At 45.3% G+C, this 21,568-nt stretch overlaps 2 protein-coding genes across 4 annotated transcripts in view; one reads left to right on the forward strand and one right to left on the reverse strand.

Moving 5' to 3' along the window:
- The first annotated feature begins 5,838 nt into the window (after positions 1-5,838).
- On the forward strand, positions 5,839-9,622 carry COQ10A (coenzyme Q10A). 2 transcript variants are annotated; one of them, XM_059683258.1, is made up of 5 exons: positions 5,839-6,184; positions 6,739-6,885; positions 7,632-7,824; positions 8,058-8,159; positions 8,803-9,622. In XM_059683258.1, the coding sequence occupies exons 1-5, from the start codon at positions 6,051-6,053 to the stop codon at positions 8,968-8,970; spliced, it is 744 nt and encodes a 247-aa protein (XP_059539241.1). In that variant the 5' UTR covers positions 5,839-6,050; the 3' UTR covers positions 8,971-9,622. The 2 variants fall into 2 exon arrangements, with proteins under 2 accessions (XP_059539241.1, XP_059539240.1); XM_059683257.1 differs by lacking the exon at positions 5,839-6,184 and adding an exon at positions 6,252-6,618.
- Positions 9,623-10,522: 900 nt separating this feature from the next.
- Positions 10,523-21,568, reverse strand: part of CS (citrate synthase) — a 38,418-nt gene continuing 27,372 nt past the window's right edge. Inside the window, exons 7-12 of one of the 2 annotated variants that reach the window (XR_009451232.1) lie at positions 13,788-13,987; positions 13,151-13,280; positions 12,931-13,032; positions 12,373-12,582; positions 11,647-12,063; positions 10,523-11,615 (exon numbers count right to left, since the gene is read on the reverse strand). Coding sequence is in view for 1 of the 2 variants with exons in the window: in XM_059683256.1 (XP_059539239.1) it covers positions 11,893-12,063; positions 12,373-12,582; positions 12,931-13,032; positions 13,151-13,280; positions 13,788-13,987 (813 nt within the window). In the remaining variant the exon portion in view is untranslated. Of the gene's footprint in view, positions 12,064-12,372; positions 12,583-12,930; positions 13,033-13,150; positions 13,281-13,787; positions 13,988-21,568 lie in introns of both variants that reach the window. The other variant, XM_059683256.1, reaches the window with a different exon arrangement.

The following is a 21,568-nucleotide window of genomic DNA, read 5'->3' on the forward strand; positions in this document are numbered from 1 at the left end:
GGGGGGGGGGGGCAGGCGAGCGGGAGCCTGCAGCGCCCCCTGGCGGCCATCCTGGGCCCCGCAGGACGCTGGCCGCGCTGCCCCGGCCGGTGGCGCCCCCCGCCCGACCCCGGCGGCTCCCCCGCCTCGCGTGGGGGCTCTCCGACTCCCGGCCGGCCGCGCGGTGCCCTCCGCTCCAGCCCGGCGGCCCCGGCGCCCCATCCTCCGGGCCCCCCGATCCTCCGCACCCCCCGCCCCGGCTCCCCGCCAAGGCTCTAGCAGCAACGCAGACCCTGGCCCTGCGGCGCCCGCCAACCCGAGGCCCCAGCCCACCATGCCCACGGCCTCCTCGGGAGCTAACGCCTCTCGCCAGCGATGGCACACCCCAACCCCCCCACAGACTTGGGGGGCAGGGGCGTGGAGATCTGGGGGTTGTATATGGCAATAGCTTCAGAGGAAGGGAAGTCACGTAAATCCACCAGTGGTGACAGGAGTTGCGTAGAGAGGAAGTAGCAAAAGTGCTCAAACTTCAGAGAGAAATCCCAAGGAATCTGCTGCCGCCGAGCCCCCACCCCCACCCCAAAGAGGCTGGGAGGGTCTGAAGGCCTCCAAAGCCAACAGAGGGGGCCCTTCTCCACCCCCGAATGGCCACATTGCCAGCGCCAGGCAGGAGGGTGTTGGTTACACTTTCAAAGACGCAAACGTTTCTACCCAGAAAAGGGTGGGGTGCTGCCCTCCTCCACGGAGAGGCCGGAGAGCAGCCAATCAGGGGAGATCTGGATGCAGGGCAGCCCAGCCCAGACGGGGAAAAAGGGAAGAAAAATGGATATTGAAAAATTGGTACAACTTATAAAGGGTAACTCAGGGTCCTGTTCAGAGCTCGGCAACCCAGTAGGTGTGGCCTAAGAAGGGAACACACGTAGGAAGAAGGGTAGCAGTTGGCCTCCTGTCAGGAATAGATATAAAAGCCCTCCCTTGCTCCCCAACAAGCTATGCCCCCTCATTGCTGTCAACATCTTGATTCCACCAGAAAGATACACAAGACACTGGTACCAGTGCTTTTTCCTGGAGAGAAACTGGGAGACAGGGAATGAAAAATAAGAGGAAAATGTATCTATCACTATATACTTTTAAAATACTTTCTTTCTTTTTTTTTTTTTTTACCATATTGGAAAGAAAATTTACAATATTATGTAAACCTTAGCTCTTCCGGGAAGTCTTGCCTGTTAACACTTCCTTTTTGTTAGGTGTTGTTAACACGTACTTTACCCTGTAGCACTCACATTTAAATTGCACACCTTTGTTGTTCACTTCAGTCTTTGACATACAAGTGCCCAATAGTTTAGAATGGATTCTACGCCGAACCGGTTTGGCTCAGTGGATAGAGCGTCGGCCTGCAGACTCAAGGGTCCCGGGTTCGATTCCGGTCAAGGGCATGTACCCTGGTTGCAGGCACATCCTCAGTGGGGGGCGTGCAGGAGGCGGCTGATCGATCTCTCTCATCGATGTTTCTAACTATCCCTCTCCCTTCTTCTCTGTGGAAAATCAATAAAATATATTTAAAAAAAAAAAAAAAAAAAAAAAAAAAAAAAGAATGGATTCTACATTCCTTGTTAGCTAGTCTTGCTTTCAACACAGGACTTCACATTGTTTGTTTGTTTGTTTGTTTTTCTATGAAAAAGGGATTTTGAGCTCTCTGAAGGCAACAGTAGACATTAAATTATTCTTCATAGCTCTAGCAGAGCAGCACATGGGAACAGGCACTTAATAATTGATGATGAGCTCTAACCGGTTTGGCTCAATAGATAGAGCGTTGGCCTGCGGACTGAAGGGTCCCAGGTTCGATTCCCGTCAAGGGCATGTACCTTGGTTGCGGGCACATCCCCAGTAGGATGTTTCTCTCTCATCGATGTTTCTAACTCTCTATCCCTCTCCATTCCTCTCTGTAAAAAATCAATAAAATATATATTTTTAAAAAATAATTGATGATGATGATAATGATGAAGATGAGGCTGAAAAAGTAGAAACTGACAGGAGCTGGAGATGAGATGGGTATGGGTGTTGGGACATGCTGACTTGGCTGTGGGATATGAGGGACCTTCCAGGAAGGGCTAAGCTAGGATATGGCCCAGAGGATGGGGAGGAGGGGACCATGTGGCCTGTGTGGCCTGAAATAGCTCTCGGTAACCTGAGGAATTGGCAGTCAGGAGTTGAACTGGAGTCACGTGCCTGGTTCTGGCTCTGAAGTGGAGGTGAACAAGGGAGGTTGCCAGCCAGGTTCTTCGGGCAGCTGGAAGGAGGAGGAAGGGCGAGAAGAGTTATTTTTAATATTATTCAGAGCACAGAAAGAGGATTTCCCAGTAGGGAAAAAAGGAATACGATGTAGGTAACACAGATACTTCCAGGGCTCGAGGAGATGCACAGGGTTGGGGAGAAGGAGGCCAGGGGTGGTGGCAAAGCCCTCTAATGTGGACAGTCCTACTGGATTCAACTACTAAATTTATATTTGGGTGAATCTAGGCAGATGCCTGCCTCTCTTTAAGACTGTTTTCATTCTTCTAATAAATGTTGGTTGAAAACTTACCATTGAGTACAGCACGATACCAGCTAGTGTGGAGATAGAAACTTAAAAGTAATGGTGTCTATTTTGGTGGAGCTTAAAACTTAGTAGAAGAACACACATATACACATGAAACGACTAGTGAATGTAGGATACATGATACTTTTACATGACATTTTATTGAGGGATGGGTTCAATCAGGAGGGTCTTCCTGGAGGAGGTGTGTTTTGAGCCAGTATTTGAAGGAAGTTATCAATGCAGAACAATGGGGAAATGGCAAGAAATTGGTTGTTCCAAGTACAGGAAATTAACTAAGAAAAGTTTAAGGGGGTGGAGGGGGAATTGGGGCGATAAGGACACATGTAATACCTTAATCAATAAAGAAAAAAATTAAAACAAAAATAAATAAAAATAAAATATAAAAAGAAATTCTACAAGTCACAAAAGAAGATAAACAACCTTAGAGGGAAATGAGCAACAGACTTGAACAAGGTTTCACAAAAGCAAGTATTCAAGTGATCTGTGCACATATGAAAGGAAGTTCGTCTTCAGTAATAGGAAAATGTAAATTAAAACCACAGTAAAATACCATTATTTACCAAAAGAAAGAAAGAAAGAAACGTTTAAAAGACAGTAATTAGCTAATCTAATTCGTAGGGTACAACAAGCAAATTGACTTGGCAGGCCTAGTGTACCTTAGGGATTGTGCAGCAAGGTACAATATAACATTATGACCTCAATGTTAATGAGGTCACAGTTCAGTCATGTATCCCAGTCCATTTCTGTCTTTTATCTGGCCTGATCCTGCCTTCTCACTTGAAGCAGCTGTCTCACATGTGTAAACCCTTAGTCAGAGGGTGTGGGACTAGACAAGAAAGTGGGGTTGGAAATGTTGTAGGCAGTCAAACAGACGTAAGCAGAGCAAGGGCAGTGGGCCAGGTACAGAAGTTCACCAAGACGGAAAGTTCCAGGTGCCTAGCAACCGACAATGAATTGTAGGGTGGGACCTGCACACTGGGTGACTTCTCCTCCTCTAGCATAAAGCTCGCTGGTCATGCATTTGGACCCCCTGACCTTTCCTCCCTAAAGTTAACATCTGTGCCTCAGTGATATTTCAACTCCTGGCCCAGGTAAGTAACAAAACCAGCTACAGCTGACATCAGGACCAGTTGCACTGAATAATGACCCCTGTCCTGGAGGCAGCCAATCCATCAGTGGAGACCACAGCGCTGAATGGACACACCTGGAAAGCTACTGAATATTCAATTAAGATCTTTCTCTGGGACCGCCCCTAAAATCTCCGCCCTTAAAACCCTTAGGACTGAGGGTCCTCCCTGCTTTTCCTCCCAGGAGTAAGCCCGCGCCTCCCCTTCCTCCCCTCCCCCAGGCACCATTAGCTTCCTCACTCCGAAGCTCCAAGGGCCCTTCCTTCACCACTAGAACTTGTTTCCTAAGCCCATTTCCTCTAGCAATTACTTCTACCTCGGTGATTTACCCAACAGACATTCTCTTACAGTTTGGGTCTGGATTCTGAATCCTTTCCTAGCCAGAACCCAAGTACGGAGGTTGCTGGACCCAGGTTTGGTCTGACCCCGCTGGCCAGACACCTGGTGCCTTTCCCGCCGCCTACAACAGAAAAGGTCACATGCCCGCTGAGTGTGACTCCAGAATACCATCTCTGAACGGGAAGGAGGTACTGCATCCTGCTGGTTGCGGTGGAAGTAACGAGGGAAAAAGAAGATGTTAGCAAAGAAAAAGAAATGAGATCATTCGCAGATGTGGGGCTTTATATATACATATAAAATACGGATTAAAACACCTTCCTTACAAAATGGTAATTAAGCCAGGGTTCAAAGAGAGGAGTCCTGCTCAATGAATTCCATATAAAATGGGCTCAAACTTTAAATCAATCCAGATTCAGTGGAAAGCCCAAAATAAATGTCAATCTCAAGGAGTGGGGGGAGTTGGAGGTTTCTATCTGTTTCCAGGCCTCTGTTTCTGGGCAAGATTTCTCTTTTCCACGAGAATTAGATCTAAAAGGCAACACAGTCTTTAATTATTTTACATGCCCCCCCCACCTCGCCCCACCCACATAATACTACTCATACAAAGCTTTCCTGAATGTGAAGAGCGTGACTAAAGATTCAGAAAGCAGAGGAGTATAAATATCTTTAATTGTAACAGCAGGCACCACCATTCTTATTTTTTTTTTGTTAATCCTCACCTGAGGATATTTTTTTCTATTGATTTTTTAGGGAGTGGAAAGGAGGAATGGGAGGAGGGAGATAGAGAAAAGAGAGAAGGAGAGAGGGAGGGAGAGAGAGAGACAGAGAGAGAGAGAGAGAGAGGGAGAGAGAGAGAGAAATATAATCGCCTCCCACACTCGCCCTGACTAGGCTGGGAATCAAACCCATGACCCTCCCTTTGGTGCACAGGGCCCATGCTCTAACGGTTAGAGTCTAACCACTTAACACCGGCCAGATCAGGCACCACTATTCTTTTTATTTTTTTAAATATATTTTTATTGATGTCAGAGAGAAGGGAGAGAGAGAGAGATAGAAACATCAATGACGAGAGAGAGACTCATCAATCGGCTGCCTCCTGCAAACCCGCACTGGGGATGGAGCCCGCAACCCTGGGCATGTGCCCTGACGGGGGGAATGGAACCGTGACCTGGTTCACAGGTTGATGTTCAACCACTGAGCACGCCAGCCGGGTGCTCTTCCCACTTTTATCACGATCATGTTTCCCTTGTATCACGATGGAAAGCTGTACAGTTGCCTTTCATTGCCTGGATTCCTCCTGCCCATAAGGTCTCACCTTTCATCAAACGTATATTTTTCCAGACAAAGATGGATCTCTCCCCTAGAGGTAAGTCTGATTCTCTCCACCTCGACTTCTTTGAATACATATTAAAGGAGAAAGCTACGCAAACACTTTGCCCAGAGCCTGGAAGATTCATTTCCTTTCTCAAGGGTTTTAAGCACAGTACTAATAGAGCTGTAGCGACTACAAAGATGAATAGGATTTATGGAACTAACTATAAGCAAGGTGGAATATGATAAAGGCTCTAGGAGATCAACAGGTATCTGCTGTTGACACGCCCACGAAGTCATCCTGGCGCTTATGTGTCCGGTGGGTGGCCTGAGACTGGCCAGGTCGTGGGCCGGCGACTTTGCGCCACGGGACCACGTCCGCAGCGCCTCGCACACCCGCCGGGGCTCCTGCCAGAGGGTGGAACTACATCTCCCGACAAGCCGCCAGTCTCCTCGCTTCCTCCCTCGCCCGTCCCGAGCCATGGCAACCGCGTGACGTGCGGGTGCAGGGAGCTGCAGGAGCAGCGGTCGCGGCTTCAGTGCTAGCTCACCCCGCTGCCCGGGCGGGAGCACGGCGAGAGGAGCCGCTGCCCCGCGCCACCCCCGCGCTCCCGGAACCGGCCGGGCGTCCGCGCCCTCTGGAGTGAGGAGGGCGCCGCGGGTGTCAGAGCCGCGGGCTGGGGAGGGTCGCGCGCATGGCCTCGGCGGGCGCGCGGCGGCTCCCGGTCGGGACGCGCGCGGCGGCCCAGCGCTGCTGCGGCCTCCCGCTCCGCCCGGGCGCGCGCCCGGCCCCGCCCCCGGGCCCTCCGCGACCGCCGGGACCAATGAGGTGAGAGGGAGGCGCGGGCGGCCGCGCGGCGGAGAGGGGGTCGCTCAGGACCCCCGAAGTTCCGCGGCGGAGGGCTGCAACCCAGGGATGCTGGCGCGGCGCGGGGAGGCAGCGGCCACACCCCGGGGTCCAATGCGCAGCTTTGGGGAACACGGTCGCCAGTTACTCCGGAGGGGGGGTCCCCGGGGTGGGTGCCCAGCCAGCTCTTGCCCCTCGCGGAGTTCGTGCTCGCGGGTGCCCGGGCCTGGCGGGCCTGGCGGGGCCCGGGAGCCAGGAAGTTTCGCAGCTCTCAGCAGCAGCATAGCCCGCAGTGGCCACGGGCAGTTCGCACGCACCGTGCGCTCTCCCGGCTCCTCCCGCGGCGCTGTCCTCTGCCGCCCTCGACCTTTTGCACTCGTGACTGTCTGGCCAGGGGGCCTGGCGGGCTGCAGCAGGTGCTGGGGGAAAAGTTGACTGGACGACCTTGCTCTGGGATGTGCCCTCTTCCCCTTCCCCTGTGAGTGGTTGAACTCAAAAGAAACCTGACGTTTGTCTCTCCTTCCTTTCGGGCTTAGATGTCTGATTTCCTGCAGCCTCCTCTTCCCCAGGACTGCCCAGGTCTTGGCGGCGGAGGGTGGCTTACCTCCCAGCCGTTCCTTCATGGGCTTTGCTGCCTCCTTCACCAACAAGAGAAAGGCTTACTCCGAGCGTAGGATCATGGGGTGAGCATCCGCCCCTGTCCAGCATCCCTCCACATTCCCTTCCCCTCCAAACAAGTAACCGTGTCCAGGTTAGAATGTAAGGGCAGCAAGATTCATCCCTGCCCATCGCTGATCCTTTATCCTCTCCTGCAGTCTTCCAACCTTAACTCCCCCCTTCTTGATTGCCCTGCATGTACATTATGCGAAATGTGCCTAGAATTGGACAGTATCATAAGGCAACGGTATTATTTCTCCGCCGACCTGAGTTTATGTATTCTGAGCACAATATAAAATAGCTAACGCTTACTGAGCACTTGCTACTGCTAGCAGTTAGGATGCTTAGGTATTTTACATAGATTTTTCTCATTTGATCCTTTCAACAAACCTATGAATTCGGCACTGTTATTACCTATGATTTGCAGGTGAGAAAATTGAGGCACAGATCATGTACCTAGGGCTACATTAAGTTGTAGAGCTGGGATTTGAGTCCTTGTATGATTGACAACCTCTATTCTTCCTAGATGATCCCTCTTAAGATAAAAATAGGTATTAAAAGCATTAACTAAACTGTAAAACATAAGGTAACATTAACATCATGAAAATTTGTACACTTGTTTTTGGGAAGTCATTCATTCAGGCTTATTTGGGATCTCTAGTTCCTGAAGGTGCATGGTTAGTGGGCAAAGGTACTGGGGGGAGTGCACCACGGGCAAGGAGAAGCCTGAACCAGCTGGCAGTTCCTTGGCCTCTCCGATTCCTTTCTCCAGATACTCCATGCAGGAGATGTTCGAGGTGGTTTCCAATGTCCAGGAGTACTGTGAGTTTGTGCCATGGTGTAAGAAGTCTTTGGTGGTATCCAGCCGTAAAGGTCACCTGAAGGCCCAGTTGGAGGTCGGCTTTCCACCTGTCATGGAACGTTATACCTCTGCTGTTTCCACCGTCAAACCTCACATGGTCAAGGTGAGGTCTGTCTGAGACAGATTGATCAGGAAGTTTTTTGTGTTCTCTAGCATTTTTACATTCAAGGGCTATTTTGGCCTTTCTTGTAATAATCTTACCTCCATGTCTCAAATACGTCCCTAATAAAATATTAGAAGGGAAATGACTTTCAATTCCTTCTTGTAGTCTCCTATACTTATTATAGATTTTATTCCATTGTATGTATGTTTAACTACCTGACTGCCCTATTCTAGGCTGTTTGCACTGATGGCAAGCTCTTCAATCACTTAGAGACCATTTGGCGATTCAGTCCTGGTATTCCTGCCTACCCCCGAACTTGCACTGTGGACTTTTCGGTGAGTCAGGAGCCTGTATGACACAGGGATACAACTAGGTATGGGGCCAGAGCAGAGGTACAATGACAGTTATTTTTTTAAAATTTTTAATTGATTTTTTGGAGACACCGATTTGTTGTTCCACTTATGTATGCATTGCTTGCTTATATGTGCCATGACCAGATGGAGATCGAACCCGTAACCTTGGCATATTGGGACAATGCTCTAACCACTTGAGCTACCTGGCCAGGGCTACGTGATAGTTATTTTTTTAAATATATTTTTATTGATTTCAGAGAGAAAGGAAGTGGGAGAGAGAGAGATATCAGTGATGAGAGAGAATCATTGATTGGCCACCTCCTGCATGCCCCACGGGATGGAGCCTGAATCCAGACATGTGCCCTGAACGGGAATTGAACTGTGGCCTACTGGTTCATAAGTTGATGCTCAACCACTGAGCCACGCCGGTCAATGACACTTTCCACAGATCTGACCTTTTATCAAACTTGGAACATTGCGCTCAGTCCTAAGTTAGGGCTTTTGAGGGGCTCTAAGGAACTGGCGGGGGAGGGGAAGAAAAGGCACTGAATAAGTGTTCTTGCATTTGGCCAGGGACTATCCAACATGATCTTGAAGTTTCTGACTGTCTCTTACCCATTCCCAGATTTCCTTTGAATTTCGTTCTCTGCTGCACTCCCAGCTGGCCTCCATGTTTTTTGATGAGGTTGTCAAAAAGAATGTTGCTGCCTTCGAGCGCCGGGCAGCCACCAAGTTTGGTCCAGAAACAGCCATACCCCGTGAACTGATGTTCCATGAGGTGCACCACAGTTGAGGCAAAAGACTGTTCCTTAGCTTCTCCTTTACTCTCCCTCTCCACCCAATTCTTTTATTTATTTCAATGGACTCCTGCCCCAATCTGAGATAGAGTCTGTGTTTATAATACTGTTTTCCCTCAGTTCTCCAGAAAGCGGGCTCTAAGCTAGCTGGAAATGCTGGGGGAAGAAAAGGCAGGGGGTATGGAAGGGACACATGCTAAGAAATGGTCAGGCTCATCTTGAGAGCCCTATAAGCCTGATGCCTGCAGCCTTCTCACACTGAATTATAATTAGGACTGTGTGGTTATCCCTGAGCCCTGTCAAGGTACCTTAGTGTCTGACCAGGGAAAATAGCAACTTTTCTTAAGGATTGAATAAATTGAGCTTTTTCCTCTACACAGAGGAACTGGATGGTCAATTACTTTTGCTTGCTTGAAATGCCTCAGGGGATGCTAGAGCTCTGGCCACAGCTTAAAATCACATCACCTCACTTCTAAGAATATTTCCATGCTAGTGGAGAGCCTGGGGCTTTCTTATCATCAGTGCCACGGGGTGAGAAAAAAAAAAAAAAAAAGCACTGAACAGAGTTATACTTTTGGGATGTACCGTATTCTTCCACTTGGCCTGAGTTTTTATAAAATGTCAATAAATTAATTGTGACAATGTGAATTTGGCTTTTTAAATTATTTATTGACTTGAGAAAGACAGACATTGATTTGTTGCTCCACCCATTTATGCATTCATTGGTTGTTTCCTGTATGTGCCCTTGACTGGAGATGGAACCTGCAACTTTAGCATATTGGGACAACACTCTAACCAACTAAGCTACCTTGCCAGGGCTTGGCTTTTTGGTATTGTTTGAGAGAATAATATAGATATAGCAGAGTAGAAGAAAGTCATGGCTTCCTTCCTAGGGGAGTGAAGGTGCAGGCCTCTTGAACATAGTGTCCTTGCTAACTATAGTAGTACATTCTACAAGCCAGGACCTAGTACCCACTCCCTTGCCTATTAATAGACTTTTTCAGAAGGTCAGTTGCAGCAGGAGTCTCAGGATAGAATGATCTGACCTCAGACCTCCCATATAACTGATGCCCTCAGGAACAGTTATGGGAGGCTGCAAAGAAGAATAGGCATTCCATGAAGTACCAGAGCACTCTAGTGCTTCACACCCTGAGCTAGCTGTTCCATTCCTATTTGTCCTTGGCATAGCTTGTTCCTTTCACCTAGTGGGCTGGACCAGTGTCCTTGAATTCGTCACATCAGCAGTTGTGACGAATTCTCTGCAATCAGCTGTCTCAGCTATAGTCTTTGAGTATTCTACCTTACAACAAAATTAGGAAGGATGGCGGCTAAAGGTCAAGGACTTCTAACCCTGAGAAAAGACAGAAATCTCCTTTGGCAATCTCATAGGGAGCCTGTCTTCAGATTAGGGTAAGGAAATGTCAAACCTACCTAAAAATAGAGAGATCTACAGGATAACCTATAACCCATTTAAGTCCAGGATCTTGCCAGCCAGATTTCTTACCTCATAATAGATTCTCCCAGGATTTATATAATAGCAGGCTCAAGCATTGTTAATAAAAACATTTATTTTGCATTTTATACAGAACAACCTGAAGTCTGCATCATGACTTGACAAGTTACCCAGGTTTAGACAGTGTGTCCATCTGAACAGCGTGGTTCTGGGGATTAGGGATCCACACAAACACAGGCAGGAGTTGTGAGGGAGTAAGGAGGCACAGCAGGAGTGTATTTCAGTCCTTTCTTAAAGAAAAGGCAGGAGAGCATTCTGAGTCACTGAAAACCTGTGCAGATGGGGCTTCTAAAACCAACACTATACTGTGAGCTCTTGGGGATGGGGCAGGCAGGTAAGGACCTTGATAAATAAAGGGATACTTCCTTGTGGCAGGGGATGAGGAGGGAAGCTTACCATTCTTAATGCCCTCAGCCCTAGGACCTGATATTCAAAGGAGACCATGTCCAAACTTCAAGCCTTTTCCTGCTCAGAAAAAGGTGCCAGTATCCCTGGGATCAAGACCATGAAGGTATCATGCTGGTCATTCCTATATCCCTAGTCTATGGCCCACAGCATACTAAAATAAAGGGAGAAAAAGTCAGAGGGTAATGGCTAAAAAACTTAGTTCATTTTAAGCACTGATAAAGCCAAATGACTGGGAAGACCCTATCTCAGACTGGTTTCTACAATCCGCAGAGAGGTCTCCAGTCGGGAGGGACAAAGGGGACGAAGGTCCAGGGCACCCTCCGCTGGAGGTGCCCAGCGCGTACAGAAAATCTCAAAGGAGGTATTCAAGTAGTGGAGAACAGAACACTCCCAGATCTTAATTTTTATGGGATAATTTTACAAAGAAAGAAACAGACACCGGGTACCAGTAACAACAAGTGCCATGGGCTTTATGGTCACCTGGTAGCGTAAAAAAAAAATTACCCCAAACACGTCCAGCCAACCAACAGGTTTTGCCAGGAAGTGTCTGCACATGGGAGAGGGCAACAGGGCTTAGTACAGCTGATAATCCAACATGATTCCTATGGAAACAGAAGGGGCAGAGTCCTGGTGTGCTGGCCCATGAGGACTGGGCAGAACAAGTAACTGCAGATTCTCTGCAATCAGCTGTGACCCAGGGAAAGAGGAGCCAGATTCTCACTCTAGAGATGGTGTGGGGGCCAGATCTAACCCATACCACATGCATTAGTCCTGGTCATCCTAAGTTGATGGGCAACTCATACCAGTCAGGGGAAAGGAGCTGGTTAGGGAAAGAGGGGTCACTTTTCATTTTTTAAAGTCTTAATTTATATTTTAACCTCAAACTTATTACCAGTGCCTCAGATACAACTTAAGTCTTTACAAGCCCCCTGAAACAAAACAAAAGTATACTTTTTTTGAAGCTCCCTCACTTCTGGTAGTTCCCCCGTCTCCAGTTTTACCCTGACTTAGAGTCCACAAACTTCATCAGACCATCCGTGCTCATGGACTTGGGCCTCTCTAGAGGGAAGCCCAGGGCTCGGCTCCAGATGAGCTGTGCCAGTACTCCCAGTGCTCGTGACACCCCGAACAGCACTGTGTAGTAATTCATCTCCGTCATGCCGTAGTACTGGAAGGGAGAAGAGAAAAGTGTTTTGTTAAAGGCCCAGAGGTAGGGCATTTACAAATCCAGGATTGTAGAAACCTTAACCCAGTCAGCCTTAAACAGAAATGACACTGGGGAAAGTATAGCAATTGTGATTCTGAAAAGAGAGCATCCTTTCCTCCTGCCCACACCTCCCCAACCATCGGCAATGTGATCAGAAAGGTAAGGAAAGAGATATGAGCCCCTGCTCTGACCAGGGAATTGATTTTGTGCGTGGCAGGGAACAGTAGTGTTTGGTAAAACTAAAGGGAAAGCAGGGAGGAGAGGACTCACCTGGAGCAGTACCCCACTGTGAGCATCTACATTGGGCCAAGGATTCTTGGCCTTGCCCTGCTCTAAGAGGACATTGGGCACAATCTTGTACAGCTGAGCAACCAGCTTAAACATGGGGTCATTAGGCAGGTGTTTCAGAGCAAACTCTCGCTGACACGTATATCGTGGGTCAGTCTTTCTCAGTACTGCATGGCCATAGCCTGGGACAACCTATAAAGAGTGAGGGGGAGAAAAGCCAGTTATATTCTCTGGTGGAGATTCTTCTTTTCTAAATTCTTCAGGATAGACCAGCCGTGGGCAAACTACGGCCCGCGGGCCGGATCCGGCCCGTTTGAAATGAATAAAACTAAAAAAAAAAAAGACCGTACCCTTTTATGTAATGATGTTTACTTTGAATTTATATTAGTTCACACAAACACTCCATCCATGCTTTTGTTCCGGCCCTCCGGTCCAGTTTAAGAACCCGTTGTGGCCCTCAAGTCAAAAAGTTTGCCCACCCCTGGGATAGACTAATGGGCGGGGGGAGCTCCTTCTCTAAGGACCACTTCTCAAGCTTACCCGCCCTGAGTTGAGTGTGTTCCAGATGTAGTCTCGTAACTTCTCATCTGACACATCTTTGCCAACTTCCTTCTGAAGATGTGTCAGCCAGACAAGCACTTCCTATAGATAAAAGGTTTGGGGAATAAGAGTGTCAATACATATGCCAAGGAGAACGCTAAGATCAGAAACAAAAGCATGGGATGAAGAAAAACACGGGACAGGAAAAGAATAGTTTTACCTGATTTGCCAATCCATGTAGGGGCCCTGCCAGCCCATTCATAGCTGCTGCAAAGGACAGGTAGGGGTCTGAAAGGGCACTGCCAACTAAGTGGCTGGTATGGGCACTTACATTGCCACCTTCATGGTCACTGTGGAGAAATAAGAAAGAGTCAAGGCCAAGAAAAGGGAAAAAAGGGTCAGATATGGAAACACAGATCTTGTTGTTCTTAATTGTCATATACTAGCCTAGTTATGGGCGTACACCAGCCTGTAGCCAGCCAGTTATACATAAGCTCTTGTAAAAGATGTCCCAAGCTCATTACCCGCCTTTGTGTACTGGTTGATGATGCCTGTGGGCCAAGCTCCCTGGCTCTCACTCCAGGTTTAATAGCAATGGCCAGAAGAGGGAGCTCCTGGAAAGCTAGAGAAAAACCTAATGTGAGCAGCTAGTACCTTTCTCAGCTAGAAGCACTATCTTGTTCTTCCTTACTCCTCTTAACCTTCTTTACTAGATCCCTTTCTTGCCTTGTATCATCCCTTATACCATTTTCCCATCACTGTGCTGCCTATTGCCTATTCCCAGATGAGGAGACCTTTAAGGAGCTTTTCTTAAAATTTCCCACTAACCCAGGCTATGGTTGCTGGGTCTAGCTCACCTGTGAATGGTGAGGTACAAGCGCATGAGCTCAGTAAACTGAGCATCAGTATAGCCTAACATGTTGGTGAAATTGTGGGACCAGTCCAGCTTAGAGTCAATGGCCCCAATACTGCTGCCCTCCCGGTACAGATTCCGGTAGATCTTTGCAGCAACACAAGGTAGCTTTGCGATCAGATCCATACAATCTTCGTAAATCAACTGAAGGGGAGAAGAGGAAAATGGAGAAGGAAAAAAAAAATTATCAACAAAGAATTAGGCAGGAATGCTATCTGTCCTCCATATAGCCCAGGATCAGGCTATTTGGGTTGATGGTTACATGCTGAGTGATTATATACTGAGTAGAACAACAATAACCATTTAACTGAATAACTATGACCCAGGCACTGCACTAGATTGTTCACTCATACTACTCTAGACACATTAAAACAGCGGTTGCCAACTGGTGGTTCGCAAAGTCTGAAAGGTTGGTGACTGCTACATTAAAACATGATTCCCAATTTTTACAATTCTACCATGTATGTAATGACCTCCATTTTACAGATGAGGAAACTGAAGCTCAAAGCATTCAGTTAAATGCCAGTCATATTGTGAACCCATATATATTTAATCATGTTCTTTCCCTCTATGACTCTGCACTCAATGAATGTGCTAAGAAACTAGATTTTATTTTTTAAATATATTAGAGGCCCATTGCACGAAGAGATTCGTGCAATAGGCCTTCCCTTCCCCTGGCTGATGGCACCGGTTTTCCTCCAGCACCCGGGACCCAGGCCTTCGCTCAGGATGGAGCCTTCGGTCTTCGCTCCGCCACTTTGCCCGTACGTATGCAAATTAACAGCCATCTCTGTTGGGCTAATTTGCATACTCTCCTGATTGGCTGGTGAGCGTAGCGGAGGGATGGTTAATTTACATGTTTGTCTATTCTTAGGTAAGATTTTTATTAATTTCAGAGAGGAAGGAGAGGGAGAGATAAAAACATCAATGAGAGAGAAGCATTGGTCAGCTACCTCCCCTACTGGGGATCGAGCCTGCAACCTGGGCATGTGCCCTTGACCTGATTCGAACCTGGGACCCTTTAGTCCGCAGGCTGATGATGCTCTATCCACTGAGCCAAACCAGCTAGGGCAGAATCTAGGTTTTAATAATTAACTTTATGTTCCCTCTTTCAAAGAAAACTCACCATATATGCCAAGGGTCAAACATTGGTATTCAACTGTTAGTTTATAGCAAAGGCTTCCTTTTTTTTTTAAAGAATAGTTTATTGATTTTTAGAGAGAGATGAAGGAAGAGGGAAGAGAAGAGAAACATCGAAGGCACAACATGATTGGCTGCCTCCTGCGTGCCCCCTACTGGAATCTAGCCCTATGTATACTATGTTTTTCCCCTATATATACATACCTATGAATTTAATGTATAAATTAGTGACAGAAAAAGATAAACAACTAATAAAACAATTATAATAATATACTGTAATAAAAGTTATGTGAATGTGGTCTGTCTCTCAAAATATTTTATTGTGCCATATTCACCTTCTCACTTAAACGAAGTACTTTATAGCTTCTGTTTAGAATATCCAAATCGCCAGCATCACTACTCTTTATGTTTTGGGACCATTATTAAGTAAAATGAAGGTTACTGCGATATCTAAAAAACTCAGCCAGCTAAGTGACTAACAATGAAGATACATACACTGGACAAAGGGGAGATTCACATCCCAATGGATGCAGCAGGATAATGCAACCTTTAAAACATGAATTGTTGATTTTCTGGAATTTTCCACTTGGTATTTTGGGACCACGGTTAACTGAAATCATGGAAAGTGAAACCAGGGATAGGTGCTGTGTAGTATAATTGTTTTTTAAAGGCAGAGTTGAACTTTTTGTTGCAATTCAGCAATCTTCTGATAGAAAGTTGTTTCTCTTTGCAGGGGGTCAGGGGGGAGAAGGACCCTATCTCTAAGCATATTGATAGGCTAGCTACACGATTTGTCTTTGTAGTGAGGGATATAGATTTCTTTAAAAAAATTTTTTTCTTGATTTTAGAGTGGAAGGGGGAGGAAGAGAGAGAGAGAGAGAGAGAGAGACAGACATCAATGTGAGAGAGAAACATCGATCAGTTACCTCCTGAAAGTGCCTCATACCCATACAACCCCGGCATGTGCCCTTGAGTGGGAATCAAACTGGCAACCTCCTGGTGCACAGGATGACATCCAACCAACTGAGCCACACTGGCCAGGGCAAGGCTTCCAGTTTTTAAGCACTTACTATAGCGGGTACTGTGCTAGATATGTTATTTGTACTTTAACTTACACAAGACTGCTCATGTAGCTAACAAGCATCATCTAGCTTAAACAATTAACTCCTGGCCACTTTTGTTTCACCTATACCAGTGGTCGGCAAACTCATTAGTCAACAGAGCCAAATATCAACAGTACGACGATTGAAATTTGAGAGCCAAATTTTTAAAACTTAAACTATATAGGTAGGTACATTGTTATTAACTTAATTAGGGTACTCCTAAGGCTTAGGAAGAGCCACACTCAAAGAGCCAAAGAGCCGCATGTGGCTTGGGAGCCGCAGTTTGCCGACCACGGACCTATACCATACTTCCCCCTCTCACTTCTCAAATTATTTTGAGTTAAACACCAGACATCATATATGTATTTCAATATGTAAATATTTAAGTATGTATGTCTAAAAGATAACGATCCTTCATAAACCCAAATCACAAAACCATTATCCTACTGATTAAAATTTAATTTAATGATATCAGTATCATTAAATATCTTCTCAGTATTCAATTTAAGTTCCCTTTTATGCTCTCCTTCATTTTCACTTTTTAAACTTTTATTGAATTTATTGAGGTGACGCTGGTTAACAAAATTATACAGGTTTCAGGCATACAATTCCACAACACATCATCTGTAAACTGTATTGTGTGTTTACCAACCCAAGTCTCTCTCTCTCTCTCTTTTTAAAAAATTATTATTATTATTATTTTGCCGAAACCGGTTTGGCTCAGTGGATAGAGCGTCCGCTGCGGACTGAAAGGTCCCAGGTTCGATTCCGGTCAAGGGCATGTACCTGGGTTGCGGGCACATCCCCGGTGGGAGATGTGCAGGGGGCAGCTGATCAATGTTTCTCTCTCATTGATGTTTCTAACTCTCTATCTCTCTCCCTTCCTCTCTGTAAAAAATCAATAAAATATATTTTAAAAAAAATAATAAATAAAAAATTATTATTATTATTATTTTAAAATATATTTTATTGATTTTTTTACAGAGAAGAAGGGTGAGGGATAGAGAGTTAGAAACATCAATGAGAGAGAAACATCGACCAGCTGCCTCCTGCACACTCCCTACCAGGTATGTGCCCGCAACCAAGGCACATGCCCCTGACCAGAATCGAACCTGGGACCCTCGAGTCCGCAGGCCGACACTCTATCCACTGAGCCACACCGGTTAGGGCCAGTCCCTCTCTTTTTAAAAAAATATTTTTATTGGTTTCAGAGAGGAAGGGATAGGGAGAGATAGATAGAAACATCAATGATGAGAGAGAATCATCGATCAGCTGCCTCCCGCACATCCTATTGGGGATCGAGCCTGCAACCCACGCATTTGCCTTGCCCAGGAATCAAACTGTGACCTCCTGGTTCATAGATCAATGCTCAACCACTGAGCCACACCGGCTGGGCCCAAGTCTCTTTTTTTAAATTTGTAATTTATTTGTGGGAAATCAGATCATTTCTTTTGTAGAATTTCCCCGAGTTTGCTGGCTATATACCTGTGATGTTCCTCTGTCAACTGTATTTCCTACAAACTGAAAGTTAGATTTAGAGGCTGGAGCAGATTCAGGTTCAATTTTTTTAAGCAAGACTATTTGATAGTTTTGTTGTTCTCATTTGTTAAGAGAAACGTAGCTGGTTGTCTCTCATTCTGTGATGTTAAAAGCTTGCTTAATTTTTATGGCTCAATTTTATTTTCTCAAAGGGATTTTAAGTTCCTTTAGGGAAGAGACAGGGTTTTAGCTTAGTTTTTTTGTTTTTTTCCCCCAATAAAGTAGATTTTATTTTATTTTTTTATTATCATTATTATTATTATTTTTTTTTATTGCTTAAAGTATTACAAAGGGTATTACATATGTGTCCATTTTATCCCCCCGCCCTAGACAGTAGTTTTGTTTTTTTAATATAAAAAATGTATTGATTGACCTGAGAGAGAGGAAGGGATAGAAACATCGATTTGTTTTTATTTATGCATTCAATGGTTGGTTCCTGTATATGCCCTTACCAGGGATCAAACCCACATCTTTGGTTTATTGGACGATGCTCTAACCAGCAGCTTTTATCCAGTTTCATGTACATAGAAAGCATGGAGTAAATACTTGCTGATTGGTGTTATATAGTGCTATCCCATCAAGCTAACTGGTTAAAGGCTCCTACAAGAAGTCATGAAGGCCTGACAGGTGTGGCTCAATGGTTGAGCAATGACCCAGGAACCAAGAGGTCACTGGTTTGATTCCTGGTCAGGGCACATGCCTGGGCTGTGGGCTCGATCCCCAGTATGGGGAGTGTAGGAGGCAGCCTATCGATGATGTTTCTCTCTCAGCAATGTTTCTATCTCTCTAACCCTCTCTCTTCTTCTCCCTAGAAATCAATAAAAACATATTTTTAAAAAAGCCCGAGCCAGTTTGGCTCAGTGGATACAGCATCGGCTTGAGGACTTGAGGGTCCCAGGTTCGATTCTGTTCAAGAGCCCTAACCGGTTTGGCTCAGTGGATAGAGTGTCAGCTTGCGGACTGAAGGGTCTCAGGTTCGGTTCCAGTCAAGGGCATGTCCCTTGGTTGCGGGCACATCCCCAGTGGGGGGTGTGCAGGAGGCAGCTGATTGATGTTTCTCTCTCTTGATGTTTCTAACTCTATCCCTCTCCCTTCCTCTCTGTAAAAAATCAATAAAATATATTTTTTAAAAAGTCATGAAGTGTCAGTAGTTCTATTGGAACTAAGTGTAAAATGGATAATAACTAGCCTAAATGAGTTAATCCCTATGAAGTCATCTATACTCAGTGAATTTTGTCAGTGCCACCAGAATTCAGTGAGATACTGCCAAAATAAAAGCTATTTTTTTTTAAATATATTTTATTGATTTTTTTACAGAGAGGAAGGGAGAGAGATAGAGAGTTAGAAACATCGATGAGAGAGAAACATCGATCAGCTGCCTCCTGCACACCTCCTACTGGGGATGTGCCCGCAACCCAGGTACATGCCCTTGACCGGAATCGAACCTGGGACCCCTCAGTCCGCAAGCCGACGCTCTATCCATTGAGTCAAACCGGTTTCGGCTAAAAGCTATTTTTAAAAAAATATATTTTTTTATTGATTTCAGAGAGGAAGGGGGAGAGAGACTGAAACATCAATGACTAGAGAGAATCATTGATTGGCTGCCTCCTGCACGCCCCACACTGGGGATTGAGCCTGCAACTCAGGCATGTGCCCTGACCGATAATTGAACCTGGGACCTTTCTATCCGCAGGCTGACACTCTTTCCACTGAGCCACACTGGCTGGGCTAAAAGCTATTTTAAGTAAGAAATACTTAGTTAACACTCTGTAAGCTCTCAGATTCCTTACATGACAATCATACTATTAACTATACCTCTTTGCAGATTTACATCCCCCAAGGAAGTAGGTTACTTCTAAAGCCTGCATCAAGGATAGGCAGTTCTGAGGGACTAGATTCACTGGCAGAATGACAGGAACAGGATCTCAGGCTAGGCAAACTGGTATCTGTGAAGTATATACTAATTTTCAAAATCATCTGGAATGTATGAATGGCCACATCATAAAGAAACTGCAAAAATGAGATTGTTTCACCTTCTACTAGTGAGGATGAAGTTTATAAAGCATCAGATCAGGTAGAACAGTGTGGGATCCTTACCCTTTTTGTAGTGGTCAATGCTGTACAGTTAAAGAGAGGTTAAAAACAAAAATAGCCGAAACCAGTTTGGCTCAGTGGATAGAGCGTCGGCCTGCGGACTGAAAGGTCCCAGGTTCGATTCCGGTCAAGGGCATGTACCTGGGTTGCGGGCATATCCCCAGTGGGAGATGTGCAGGAGGCAGCTGATCGATGTTTCTCTCTCATCTATGTTTCTAACTCTCTATCTCTCTCCCTTTCTCTCTGTAAAAAATCAATAAAATATATTTAAAAAAACAAACAAACAAAAAAAAGCATCATAAAAACAAAAACCAACAAAAATAAAACAGCAATAATAAAAAAAAATCTGGCAGAGAACTCTTGCTTATTCATTCTTTTTTTTTTTTTTTTTTTTTTAAATATATTTTACTGATTTCTTACAGAGAGGAAGGGAGAGGGATAGAGAGCCAGAAACATCCATGAGAGAGAAACATGGATCAGCTGCCTCCTGCACGCCCCCCACTGGGGATGTGCCCGCAACCAAGATACATGCCCTTGACCGGAATCGAACCCGGGACCCCTTGGTCTGCAGGCCGACGCTCTATCCACTGAGCTAAACCGGTTCTGGCTATTCATTCTTTAATAAGCAAAGATTGGAGTGCTATTTTAGCTTGTACCAACTCATTATCTACAAAGCCTTGGAAAAGGAGACGTTAAAACACACCACCATCACAACTGTCTGGAATAAAGGTAACAAAATTGACCATAACTGTCATCGAGAGTCACCATCTCTAATGCTAGTAAAATTCTGGCCAAATACTTAGCTATCAATCATTAAGAAGACACAGAAGAAAAAACATTAGTATTAATAGTGAAGAGAGCCCAGAGTAGAGCAAACTCAAATTTGAATATTCTCTCTACTTAATTTTTCTAACCCTCAGATTTCTCAGGTAGTAAAATGGGAAGAACATCTACCTCATAGGGTTGTGCTGAGGATTAAATCGGATGATGAACATAAAGCACTTAAGTATATTTGGCATGTTTTCAAGGGCTGTTAGGTGTTAAGATGATTTGATTATAAACGGCTTCAAAACCTACATATACTGTTATAGGCCTTACAAAAGGTGATATTATAAGCAAAACTTGATCTGCCAGCTACTTGCCAAATTTTACTCAACATTTACTTAAGGCTACTTCACAATTAAACAGCTGGGTTGTATTGTAGTAATTTCCTGGTCTTGAGTGAAGTTAAGCCAAACAGAAAGAGTCCTAACTCAACTCAAGAGGTTACACTACCTAAAGTCATATGAACTGTGATGGAAAAAATGTTGGAGGCAGATCATTCTTTTTTTAAAAGTATTTTTACTGATTTCAGAGAAGGGAGAGTAAAAGATAGGAACATCACTGATGAGAGAGAATCATTGATTGGATGCCTCCTACACGCTCCCTAACTGGGGACCAAGCCCACAATCCAGGCATGCGTTCTTGACCAGAATCGAACCCAGGACCCTCCAGTCCGCAGACTGACACTTTATTCACTGAACCCAATCAATTAGGGCAGATTATTCTCTTGAGATATATGTAAAAAAAACAAGATGAACCAATGATCCCAATAAAGACTCAGATCACATATAAACTGTACATAAATTTTTAAACAGAAATAACCAGCTGAATGCTATAATGTAATTCTTCTTAAACAGCCCATGGTTAAATTAACCCAAACAGAAAATTGAACTGAAATAGCATGTCTGACCTTTACTAGTAAGAGTTACAAGATGTGCCCTTCTTCTATGAAATCAATAAAAATATATTTTAAAAAAAAGATACAAGATGTAGCAGCCGAAACCGGTTTGGCTCAGTGGATAGAGCG

Source organism: Myotis daubentonii, chromosome 2 (assembly GCF_963259705.1).
Source record: "Myotis daubentonii chromosome 2, mMyoDau2.1, whole genome shotgun sequence".
NCBI classification, from domain to species: Eukaryota; Metazoa; Chordata; class Mammalia; order Chiroptera; family Vespertilionidae; genus Myotis; species Myotis daubentonii.